The sequence below is a fragment of the Cydia splendana genome, chromosome 22 (assembly GCF_910591565.1).
Source record: "Cydia splendana chromosome 22, ilCydSple1.2, whole genome shotgun sequence".
In the NCBI taxonomy this organism is placed as follows: domain Eukaryota; kingdom Metazoa; phylum Arthropoda; class Insecta; order Lepidoptera; family Tortricidae; genus Cydia; species Cydia splendana.
In genome coordinates, this window is record NC_085981.1 from 13,878,832 (window position 1) to 13,891,830 (window position 12,999).

Below are 12,999 nucleotides of genomic sequence, written 5' to 3' on the forward strand. Positions count from 1 at the left end.
AGAAATCAAAGAAAACTATTTTAATATAAGTTTTTTTTGACACAAAATTTTTGATACAAGCGTTTCTTTCAGCAGGCAACTAATTGTCGCAATATCGAGACTATTCTAATAAACCCAAACACAATTAGGTTGCGTTATTTTATCGCAGAGTTCCCTTGGCCACCTCCTGTTTCCATCATCAGATCTCTATGCAGCAGCGGCAGCTCTATGTCATCATTATATTGCATTGTTAACATATATAATTATGTATGCAAAATTTCAGCTCAATCGGAAATCGGCAAGTGAGTCAAATCTTCCAAGATTTGATCCACACTGTCAGTTAGTGCATACATACTAATAGGGCAAGTCCTTTGTGCAGATAATCCTTAAGCCCAGTCAACTCACGCGCAGGTTATCAGTGTATCTGCGCCGTTATCTGCGCAAGTGGGTCGCTCGCTTGCGACACTGCAGCGGGTCGCTGTACGTATGCTTGGTGCTTGCAGCGAGGCGTGGGATCGATGGACCTGAAATGCTAATTTGTGGTGTGTCTATGACCTCATTGTGAAATTCTAAGAAGTCCATGAAAAACCTATCAAAGCTGTAGCTTTTGCTTATATGTAGCTTTTACTATATTTGCAAGGGCTGACTCCAACCAAAACCTTTAAAGATTAAAGTTATGAAAACATAATTTTCATAAATCTTTAGTCGTATATCATGTCGTTACCCTGTATACCATAGAAGTATATATGTCGCAGTCAAAAGTGTGAACTGGTCAAAAGAACTTTTAACCGACAAAAACAGGCAAAACTGCTTTTGACTGAGCATGTTGGTCAAATGTAGTTTTACCTGAAAATCATTGGTTAATAGTAATTGTGTCTGTTACTATCAGTCAAAAGTACTCGCAGAGACAGGTAGGTTAGGGTAATTTTTTTTTGCTACGCCCAAAAAACGAAACTGTTCCCAGAGATAGGTAGGTTAGCGTTATTTTTTTTTTGCTACGCCCTAAAAACGAAACTGCTGCCAGAAATAGGTATGATTTTCAGGTAAAACTACTTTTGACCAACATGCTCAGTCAAAAGCAGTTTTGCCTGTTTTTGTCGGTTAAAAGTTCTTTTGACCAGTTCACACTTTTGACTGCAACATATACATACATTTTAAACAGAAGTATATTTTCAAAGTAATTGAGATGAAATGTAGAAGCGCGCGCGACGGCCATATCTTCCGTTGCAAGTTTCGCGCGGTGCGCGATATCTTTTTTTCCCTTCTAATCTGGTTTTATGCTCTCTCAAACGTATTGCTTTTAGTAGTTGCACGCTAACAGGCACCGAGCCCTAGGCAAGGGTGTGTTTCGTTCTAGCGGCGAGGTCCGAGCCTGGGCGGGCGTAGGGTTACCATACCACGTCAACAATTTTATAGCAGTAAAGAAAATAAGCATTATTGTGTTAGGTTAGGTTAAAGGACTCCACATAAGACTCGGGTCTCTAACAAGTTGAAAAGAACTCGAGCCTCGACCTAATTATTTAAGAGTCTGATAAACCGAGTCCAATCTTGTTTCTTATTTTACAACATATCTTTTTGGTATTTTCGAACGAGTTTATTTAAAACCACTTTAAATGGTGAGAGCGGTTTTGCACTACGTCCGATGTATTTTTACGGGTTCGGATCGGATTCGGATCGGACGTAGTGCGAAACCGCTCTAAGGCTACTTCGGTCCGTTAAAAATCTTCTCCGGAATGGAGATTCTAGAATGACGGAGAGAAATCGGATGACGGAGATCGGATCTAGTGCGTAACTTACCATAGAAATAGTTCTACGGCTACAACGGACGGACGGATTCGGATCGGACGTAGTGCGAAACCGCTCTGACTTTTAGATAATTCATCTAATTATCACCATTCAATTATTTATCAAAGGTCCTAGCTTTATCATATCTCGCCGCATCTTAATTAGCCATATGTACAATTTTATACCTATACCTATTAGGGCGGGTGCACGTAGCGTAGCGAGCGCACGCAAGCGGGTGCCATTGTACCTAGGCACAGAATAAATAATATTACAAAAGACACTCTCTAACAAAACGCGTCTGTTACGATCAGCACAGATATGGCCGCTAGGTGGCGACAGCGCCACGCGCGCGGCTTATGGCTTTGGAACGGATGTACTTTTAGCTACCTGCAGCAAAGCGACGAAATCGCGGAGTGAGCCACGCCTGACCTAGGTAAAATCCGTCGCACACTTACGCGCCAGTTAGCGCTGCTCATACTATTTTTCGCAAAACCCGCTCACCCGCTTCTTGCAACCACGCCAGCTAGCGGACGCCCATATAGGAGCTTTGACGGCTCTGACGGAAGACTTTGGTTTGGTTTGACCGATGAGGACAAGTCCTGAAATCCTGACGAGTGATGGACACCCTACTGGACGGCTGCATCGATCGATGCTAGGTTTTCCCTCCAGCTTTTGTTTTGCTTTGACCGATGAGGACAAGTCCTGAAACCCTGACGAGTGATGGACACCCTATTACTGGACGGCTGCATCGATCGATGCTAGGTTTAAAGGTCTAAAGCCGCGGACTTGCGGGCAAACGTATTACCCATTTAACTATTACCTCCCCTGGCTATTGATATTGATACTAATGTAAAAGTTAGTTGGAAATATGAACAGTCAGTATCAAATAGACATAGACAGATAAAGTGGCCAAATATATCGTGACACACCTTTATTGTTACCACATAGAGGCATAGATATAAGGATGTGTTCCGATATATTTGGCCACTTTGGGTGTCATTATCTATTTGATGCTCACTGTATGTGTACCTGTATCTCGTAATAACACCTCGGTGACACGTGGACACGTCGCCCGCCTTACGGTAATAGCTGTTTCAATCAGGTTTAAATACATTATTTACTTGCTCATTCCTATTGTTTTTACAAGCTTTTATTTAGTTTTACCTGGCCCCAATTTCACCAGGGTGACAGGTGCGACAATTGTAAAACATCACTGTTGCTGACGTCACAGGCATCCATGGGCTGCGGTTACCGCTTACCATCGGGCGGGCCGTATTCCTGTTTGCCACCATCATTGTATTATTAAAAAAAACTTTACTATATCGGAAAAAAACAGATATTTCTCTTGCTAAGTTTATGACAATTGTCAGAAGAAACACTACAATTGTCACGAATTTCCGACATATAACTCATTTCCTGTCAAGATTCACCGACAATTCTACAAATATGTCGACTAGAAAAAATAATTCTTGTTTCATACCATAATTGTAATACATACAATTGTAGCAAAATGCCTGTCATATTTGTAAGTATTTCTATAGAAAATATTTTATAAAATTGTAATATGTCACCTGTCGCTTGACAATTGTCGCTCGACATATGTCACTGACAATAGGCCTGATGACAAATTTTGAAATCCCTTTTATTATTGTCGGTACACTTGTATTGGTTCCGAAAAACACAATATTTCAGCTATACTCATAAGATTTAACATAAATAATTGCATTTTATTATAGCTAGTTTAAAACTCGCGCGAAAACGCCTCGCACGACATTTGTGACGTCACTATTTAGTTGGTGGTAGGGTGGTAGACATTGTTTACATACTTACAGTTACGAATTTCCCTTAAATCCGAATGATATTGTTATTTCAGCACCATATATTACGATTAGGGATGATAAATACATTACAAAAATTTATCACAATAACTCATTTTAGACAAAAACTCTCACACGGTTGCAATTTAAGATGAATTATTTAGATACAAATAAATTTTGAGTGAAAATCACCGAGCGCCGGTTTTACTTTTTAATTTTTCATTTTTTCTAGTTACGACAGCCAACATGGCAATGATAGTTCCATTCAGCCAAATAATTAAAAAAGTTTGTTTGTGAAATATCGTATTATTTAGCATTTTATTTAGATAATAACAAATAGATATCTCCTTTATATCGTGTAATAATATTTTTTGGACGTAATAAATGTTTAGTGGCGAAATAACATTTTTTTTGCACCTTCGAACTCTTTGGTGAGAACGTATGGATTTCGGTCAATGAGGTTGTCTATGTTGCTCTAAGAAATATGTTATAGATTGATGACGTCACTGTTTGGAACGCTTCTGATTGGCGTTTCAGTAATAATGGCCGATTGGAGAATTTTGCAGTTTTATTTTATTGAATATATTAATAATCCTTCAGTTTATACTGAGATTGGGCCATTTTTTTGAATCATATTAACATATATGTTTCTTTGAAACCATTATTTCCGTGATTCTTTGCTACTTGCAACAGGCCTATTGTAGCCGTGGTGAAATTGGGGCCTGACCGTTGTCTGTCTGTCTGTCGGTCTGTAATCAAATCTTGGAAGTTAAATTTGATCCACTTCCCGGTTTCCGATTGAGCTGAAATTTTGCATGCATGTATAAATCTGATGACAATGCAATATTATGGTACCATCGAGCTGATCTGATGATGGAGACAGGAGGTGGCCATAGGAACTCTGTGATGATTTGATGAAACAACGCAACCTTAATTGTATTGGGGTTTTTTAGAATTGTCTCGATTACTCTCGATGAGTATTAGTTGTCTGTCGTAAGAAAAGTACAGTCAGCAATAAAAGCTTGTACCAAAAATGAAATTTTTGCCAAAAACTTATTGGAAATGTAAAATACATATGTATGGTATTCTGCACCTATTCACGTGTTAATAATATTGAAAATCGATCGCATATTAGGGCATAGATTAAAAAAAAGCTAATGATGTAGGTACAAGTACAAGTACAAGGTACAAGACCTGTATTTTGCGAATAAACAAGCTTTTCGATGTTCGACAACACAACACACCGTACAGTCAACTGCAATAATATGTTACACAACGAAGGCCGAAAAAATATCTGACAATCTTATTTGTAGCGCCATAAAAGCGTGTCACATATTTTTGCGGCCTTCGAAGAGTAACATATTATTGCAGGTGACTGTACGGTGTGTTGTGTTGTCGAACATCGAAAAGCTTGTTTATTCGCAAAATACAGGTCTTGTGTCATTTTACATGCATTTGACTCCAACAATGTTCTTTACGTTGTCATATTTGTAATACATTATCATTAGGTACTAGAATCTATTGTTGACTTTAAAAGCGCTTATTTGCATATTTGTTAGAAAAAACCGGGCAAGTGCGAGTCGGACTCGCGCACGAAGGGTTCCGTACCATAATGCAAAAAAAAAAAAACAAAAAAAAACAAAAAAAAAAAACGGTCACCCATCCAAATACTGACCACTCCCGACGTTGCTTAACTTTGGTCAAAAATCACGTTTGTTGTATGGGAGCCCCATTTAAATCTTTATTTTATTCTGTTTTTAGTATTTGTTGTTATAGCGGCAACAGAAATACATCATCTGTGAAAATTTCAACTGTCTAGCTATCACGGTTCGTGAGATACAGCCTGGTGACAGACGGACGGACGGACGGACGGACGGACGGACGGACGGACGGACGGACGGACGGACGGACGGACGGACGGACGGACAGCGAAGTCTTAGTAATAGGGTCCCGTTTTACCCTTTGGGTACGGAACCCTAAAAAACGAAAGTCAGTAGGTATTCGATTGGAATTTTAGAACTTCACTTATCTAAGAACATTCGCGAATATGTACTCTCAACTCAAGAGCAATTAACACCGGTCACTTTGTATAATTATACAGATTTCCGTAGAGTTACCAATTTTCATTGCCCTTGAGTGTAATTATTTATAGGACCATCTTTCTAATGTAGAAAGAACTAAAAGAAAATAAATCATCGTCATATCGAGAGACATTCGAAATTCCAGCACAATCGGATATTGAGTCGACAAACTAACAAACATTTTATTTTAAATATAAGCAAAAAGTTTGTAATACTAACCGTACCCAACCGACTACAAACGTAATAGAGTAGCGTAGTAGTATCTTTCGCTTGCACGGGACTCAAAATAAGCACTCGAAGAAATATCAAACTTTGATCTCTTGTTGTACAAATAACTACTTTCATAGTCGGTTGAAAATGATGCCTGTCACCCGCGTAATAGTAAGTTTTTAGTAAAAATTTAATTTTTGGTACAAGCTTTTATCGCTGACTGTATTTTTCTTTCCACAGGCAACTACTACTAATCGAGACAATTCTAACAAACCCCAAACACAGTGAGGTCAATGAGGTTGCGTTGCGTAAATAAAAGCTTGTAAAAACTAGAGCCTCGAAGGCCCCGCGTCTGCCCTTGAAAAGCGACAAAGGCCCAGACCCTTGTCATGTTAATGTCTTGAAGGCACCCTTAACCACGTGACAGCCGTTTGGACCTCCGTTGAAAACTATAATTATACATGTGTACCATCGGCCCCTGAGGACACAGCTGAAAAGTTTTGTGGCTTGTCAGTTTTTTATACTGTTTATCTACTTTGATTAGGGTTGCCGACTTTTTTTTAAGAAAACTATGGTAAGGACGCTGTCCACGAGGAATTTAGTACATTGACCCTCTTGATCCTACGAGTACCTATCTCTATTGCACACGAACACGCTCGCACAGTGTCGATTCACTATCATCTCTTGCCCCAATGTTTCTCTTACTAGTCCTACCCCATCTAATCTTAACCCGTTCTTGTGTCAGATATTTTAGCGAGCTTTGTTTCGCAAGATATTGTCGCAGATCGCAGGTGACTAAAGGACGACTGTTCAGACTAGACTGCATGCAAATTCCGACCTAGATAAACTTATAAATTGAGTTATTACTTAATTGAATGATTGAATCACTTTCGCCCGGCGCGGCGCGGCGCGGCGCGGCACCGACGGCATCACTCGACTGACCCAAGTTGAACCCTGTCACTTTGTAATAAGGTCGAATCATAAGTTAACAGTGGACGATGGTAGTTGATAAGTGATTACTCAACCCCAAAGTTACGTGATTTACTCGCCATCCTTTCCGTAGATAACTTGTCAGTTGCATTGCGGAATTTGCAGACTTGAGGAAATTTTCCAAAGCTTATTTTATGATAATGATATATGGATTATAATCTTTACATCTCTCACAAACAATATTTTACTCTACTCTCGCGTCGAATGATGGTCTCTATGATAGTTCATTTTTATATGGAGTAGCTGTCACGTAAACGTCGATCCACCTATCAAAATGGGTAAAATGTCAGGGTTCCTTTTAATTTTGGGCGTTTTAATATGTTTGAATATCCTGGCTAAAATAATGGTGAGAGCACTGCAATGCACTGCCAAATGTTTATTAGTACACGCGAGCGGTGAGAGCGGCGGAGAGGAGGGGCGGGGAGGGGGGGTTTCAGCAGAAATCGACTTTCCCGCGCCCGTAGCCCCCACTGCACTCTGGCTGTACCATTCTGAACCTTATCACGGTCGAATAAGGTTCTCTAGACCGCGCAAAAGTGTGGACTTATGCGTTTTGATAAGGAACTCTATGCTGTAGAATATTCTGAGAGTTGAAACTTTATTGCGTTGAAATAAAAACGAATTAGGACCTGAAGTGGCGATGGTACGTTTGCTAGTTATGGCACTAATGTATATACTCTGCAGAATGGAACATGAACCCTGGGCCATTTAGGAACCATGGCAAAATAAAAAGATAAGATAAAGATAAAAGATAAAAAAATAGTTTATTCAAGTAGGCATATTACAATGCGCTTATGAACGTCAAATAAACCTTTACCGGCTCCAACCGTACACCTCTGCCCCGAGAAGATTTAAATCCCCCCTCAATTGGAGGAAGATGTGAGGATATTTCTAATGATCTTATTTGGACGTCACATTGACGTAGTACGGTCACAGACTTTATTTGTCGACCCATCTAAGGTTTAAGTTCACGCTCATTCGGTTGTCATTAATACCAACGGTATGAAATGTCCAATGTAAAGTAAACCCTAAATGGCTCAACATTCATAAAGTCTGTACTCTGTAGTCTGTCTGTACTGTGACTGTACGTCGCTCCGACACAGTCAGAAAGGAAGAGCTTTGCTCCTCCTGCTACACGTGTGCTACACCGACCTTCTGTAAGTGGTGTATGTGTACAAACGCAAGAGTTAGAAGCGGCGAAAGAGCATCTAGACAGCCTCACCTGATAGACGGTCTTCTCAACTCTTCTCCACGTTGATCTTGACTTTATATTTTATATTAGATAATTATCACAATTCCATATTCAATTTACTTTAAATAGGGGAGGTAGGGGACCATTGGGCATTGGGACCTCCCATACTATCGAGTAAGGTTAAAACTGATATGGGAAAAAACGACCCTGTAACTAGTGTTGGCCGAACGTTAATTGCAATTGACCATTAACCATTACAAATTGAACCGTAAATGGTGACGGACGGTTACAGTTGACGGTTCAACTTATGCTGGTTAATGGTCAAGAATTTTCAATTGCATTAACGTTTCGGCCAACACTGCCTGTAACCAAATTTTATAAGTTATAATGTCAATCACAATGTCATATTAATCATACCCAAATAGTATTCTTTTTACCTAAAGTCAATAATATACGCTTAGGTAGAAGAAAAGAACGTAATCTATCCAATAACGTAAAAAAAGTAAAAGTCACGCGTCAAAGGAGCGCCACACGGCGGCGGGCGAGCGCATTAGAATTAAATTAAATGGAGCGCTTGAATGGAATCATTCAGCGCGGTTATTACAAACATTACTTAAATTACATAGTACGATCAGCTGTTACTATTACTGGCATGGTTACATGTTTGTTTTATAATGTATTCTGTGTAAACTGAGCTGCCGAACCATATTCAAATACAATTTCATTCAATTGAGAGAGAAAGAATGGAATCTAAAAAAAGATTGAAATCTAATGAAAAAGAGTCAAAGTAAAACACGTCAAAGGAGCATCTTGCAGCGGCCACATTAGAATTAATTGGAGCGCTTGAATGAACTCATTCAGCGCGATTATTACTAGTAGGGCTTCCAAATACCGGACTTCTCACAATACCGGTATTAATACCGAAACTGTCTTCATCAATACCGGGATCCCGGTATTGAATATGAATTGCTTTAAAAAAATATAGTTTTATTAAAAAGGGGCATTAAAAAGGGTTACTGTAACACCAGATATGCCCTAAAAGCTTTTAGAACAATAAACAATCAATGTCGCCATCTGCATTAATTTTATTTCACACTCCAGGTTGGCAATAATTTTATTCAACTGGTTGACTTCACCAGTCACATTTTTAGTCCAACAACCCACCAGCCGACTTTTTAAGGTTCCGTACCCAAAGGGTAAAACGGGACCCTATTACTAAGACTTCGCTGTCCGTCCGTCCGTCCGTCCGTCCGTCCGTCCGTCTGTCACCAGGCTGTATCTCACGAACCGTGATAGCTAGACAGTTGAAATTTTCACAGATGATGTATTTCTGTTGCCGCTATAACAACAAATACTAAAAACAGAATAAAATAAAGATTTAAATGGGGCTCCCATAACAAACGTGATTTTTGACCAAAGTTAAGCAACGTCGGGAGTGGTCAGTACTTGGATGGGTGACCGTTTTTTTTTTGTATTTTTTTCGTTTTTTTTTTGTTTTTTTTTTTGCATTATGGTACGGAACCCTTCGTGCGCGAGTCCGACTCGCACTTGCCCGGTTTTTCTAATTAGTTTGCCGCCTAAATTAGTTTGCCATACTACAGTTCCTTGTTCCTTGCTCTTTTCTTTAAAATTTTTGATAAAATTTTAAGTACTAACTATATTAATCTCACTATCAGGATTCATCCACCACCAATCATCAAATATTTATCTGACGTTCAGGCAACGATCTTATTTCAATAATAAAATAAGGGCTAGATGCAAGTTAGATGCGTCTGAAGTGTAGTAAAAGCTTCTTAATACAGCCGAATATGACCATTCTAATGGATATAAACGGTTTATACTGCAAATTTCCTTGTTTTTAAAAATACCGGGATCCCGGTATTGCATTTAAAAATACCGGTATTGAAAAATACGTTTAAAAAGACGGGATCCCGGTATTTCGGGATCCCGAGATCCCGGTATTGGAAGCCCTAATTACTAGTATTACCTACTACCATTACATACATCTCTTACACTTGCATGGCTACCTGTTTGTTTTATAGTGCTACTGTTTTGTGTAAGCCGAGCATCGTTTACAACAGTTTTCATGGAAGAATGGATGGAGATTGGAGAAGCGAGTAGAGTTCGCCTACGCTAACTTTGCACCGACTTAAACAGAACAAAACGAGGGAGTGTGGGAGCAAAACTAACGACATAAATAAATAAAAAATCAGAGTGTGCTGATCTAACATCTCTGTAACAACAGTTTTTTACATAAAAAGTATTCCTTTTGTTGCCACTATTTATATCCGTGTATCTTATTTTTTAAGGGGCCCACAGATTACCAGTTCGCCGGACGATATCAGCCTGTCAGTTAATCGCAAAAGGTGGCAGTTCCGAACAACTGACAGGCTGATATCGGCCGGCGAACTGGTAATCTGTGGGCCCCTTTATAGTACCTATAAGTACATAATGTCAACCGCAAGTCGCAACAGCTCAATTATAAAACCCAGTATACAGGGTGCCAACCCAGAACGGGACAATTTATTATTAACGGCGCAGCGCTTCGCTCCCACGCTGCTAGGGACACCGAGCTAGGGGGAGACAAAGACGATCACACTCTGATGTCGGCGTGACGCAAAACCTGCACCTTTGAAACTTGATAGGGTCTTTGCACCGAAATGTGTTGTGTAAAGTTTGAGTGATAAGTATAACTTATAAGGTAGGAGAGAAATTAGTAATTATAATGAAAAGACCGTGCACATGGCTCTTGTTATTGTAAACGCTGAAAGGGTATCAAACTACGAGAAAGGATTTCAACAATTATTTGCTGAGGATGCACTGATATTGAAGACTGAAGCATATAACATACTGGATGAGGAGAAATTTCGAAAAATATTTGAATTCACCGCGGACGATCGGCTCAAAAAGAAGAAGAAGAAGGGAAAATGGGCTCATCTCCCTCTTACTCGTCTTGCCATTCTTCGATTAGTTCGGTTTTTTACCGAAATTCCCGACGAGAGGCACTCAACGAGTGTGTACAGTCGGCATTATGGTGGATCTTGTCAGTAAACAGCGTCGACAGTGATAATTGAAAAATGATACCGATAACATTTATAACAGCAATAAAGTAATCATGGTATGAATAAAACGACGATAAAATGCTCGAAGAATTACCCCTCTTATTAAAATTACGCTTCCATTCAACGAAAGTGATCACATGTTACTTCGTCATTATTGTTCATCAATATTCCATTCATACAATGTGTACCATCGTGCCATCATGTCGTTGACACAAGTTGACCATTTGTCCACCTTATTTCAATGGCATACGGTCTATAGACGTTCAATTAATTGTTTCGATACTGCCGGCATGAATGTCAGTAAAATTGCCCATTTCATCTCGAAACGTGTATTTAATAAGTGCAGGTACTCTTATCAATACTATTAAACGACATGTATGTTTGTTTGTTTACATTAAAGGCTGTTCAACTCGTGTCGTGTAACGTGTTTTATTTTTAATCTTATTGATATTCCATAGGTGTAATACGGCGCTATATTTAGAGCCGAATGTGTGTCTGATTTTACGGGCTTAGGATCTGGGGCGGCTGTAAGCGAAAGTATGTCATCGATAGCTACATTAGCCAGCTTCCTAACCTAGGTTCAGCAAACTTTTGAAGAGAAATCAACTCCAGTAGATATCATCACTAATATCACTGTACGAAAGTCAAGGAGCCACAAAAGTTGATTAGACGAGTTCAAGTCCGATAAGTGTAATGTGTCATCATTTTTATAGGCGGAAATCATTGACATATTTTGAACACCTTCTTTAGCTATTTCTGCTGTTCACAGAACTGAAAGCGTCTTGTGAAGTAACTACATATACTAAAGCTGCAATCTTGTGTTTACAGGGAGGAGGGCTCAGAGAAGAAGGGCTCGGAGGGGCAGGACGATGGCTACGAGACGAGCAACAGCGGCGAGGCGCGCCGCAAGCCCTCCAGCGCGGAGGGCTCCCCCGCGCCCGTCGCCCCCGCGCCCCCTCCCGTCCCGCACGACCCCTCCCCCGCCCCGCCCACCCCGCACAACCCCTCCCCCGAGCAGGAGCTCGAGCCGGAGCCCGAGCACGAGCCCGAGCCTTACGAGCTGATGCAACGCCACTACCCTTACAGACACTTCGAGCAACCCCAACCGCAGCCCGATTACCCATTCTTCCCGAAATACTCCGACCCGTACGGGTTCAAGCGCGAGCCCGACGCGCCGTACGACATGTCGCATCACGCGCACCACTACCAGCCTCAGCCACATCCACACCAGCACCCTCATCAGCAACACCATAAAAGAGACGAAGACATGTATAACGGTGTTAAACGTGAATGTGATGACCCTTACTCGTTCGTGGAAGAGGACGCGATGTGCGCGATGCTGGGCGCCCCGCAGCACCACGCGCTGGAGCCGCACCAGCACCACCAGCAGATGCACCAGCACCCGCACGCGATGCACCCGCAGCATCCGCAGCACCACATGCAGATGCATCCGCAGATGATGCTCAACCAGCCGAAGAAGAGAGGGCGGAAGAAGAAGATTAAGGACGAGAATGGGTGAGTTTGTAGTTTAAGTGTAGTAAACGATTCTGTCAGTCGCGGGGTGGCCATAAAACTCCATTCCAACTGGCTTGCCTATTTTCAGGCGGTTGAGCAAATTTAAAAAACGAAAGCCACATTAGCTTCACTCCAGATTGCCCTTGTCTAATGTTATTTCATTGACTCGCCGCCAGCTAGTGTCCAGCAGCAGATTTCTGATTTCAAATTCACATATAAAACTAAATTTTAAATCTACGACCTGAATCTACGACGTGATATTGTGAATGGTGAATTCCTAAAATGCACGTCATTACACACAGATTTCCACTGCACGATGTCGCATCGTACCACTAGTATTTAGGTGCGTCTAAATCCGGCGAATACGC

General features: G+C 40.7%; 1 protein-coding gene across 4 annotated transcripts in view; it reads left to right on the forward strand.

Annotated features, from left to right (window-relative positions):
* LOC134801412 (trithorax group protein osa) overlaps positions 1-12,999 on the forward strand; it is a 65,864-nt gene that overhangs the window by 11,954 nt on the left and 40,911 nt on the right. For all 4 annotated transcript variants that reach the window (XM_063773950.1, XM_063773951.1, XM_063773953.1 and 1 more), the window contains exon 2: positions 11,945-12,631. In XM_063773950.1, the coding sequence (XP_063630020.1) occupies positions 11,945-12,631 (687 nt within the window). The remainder of the gene's footprint in view (positions 1-11,944; positions 12,632-12,999) is intronic.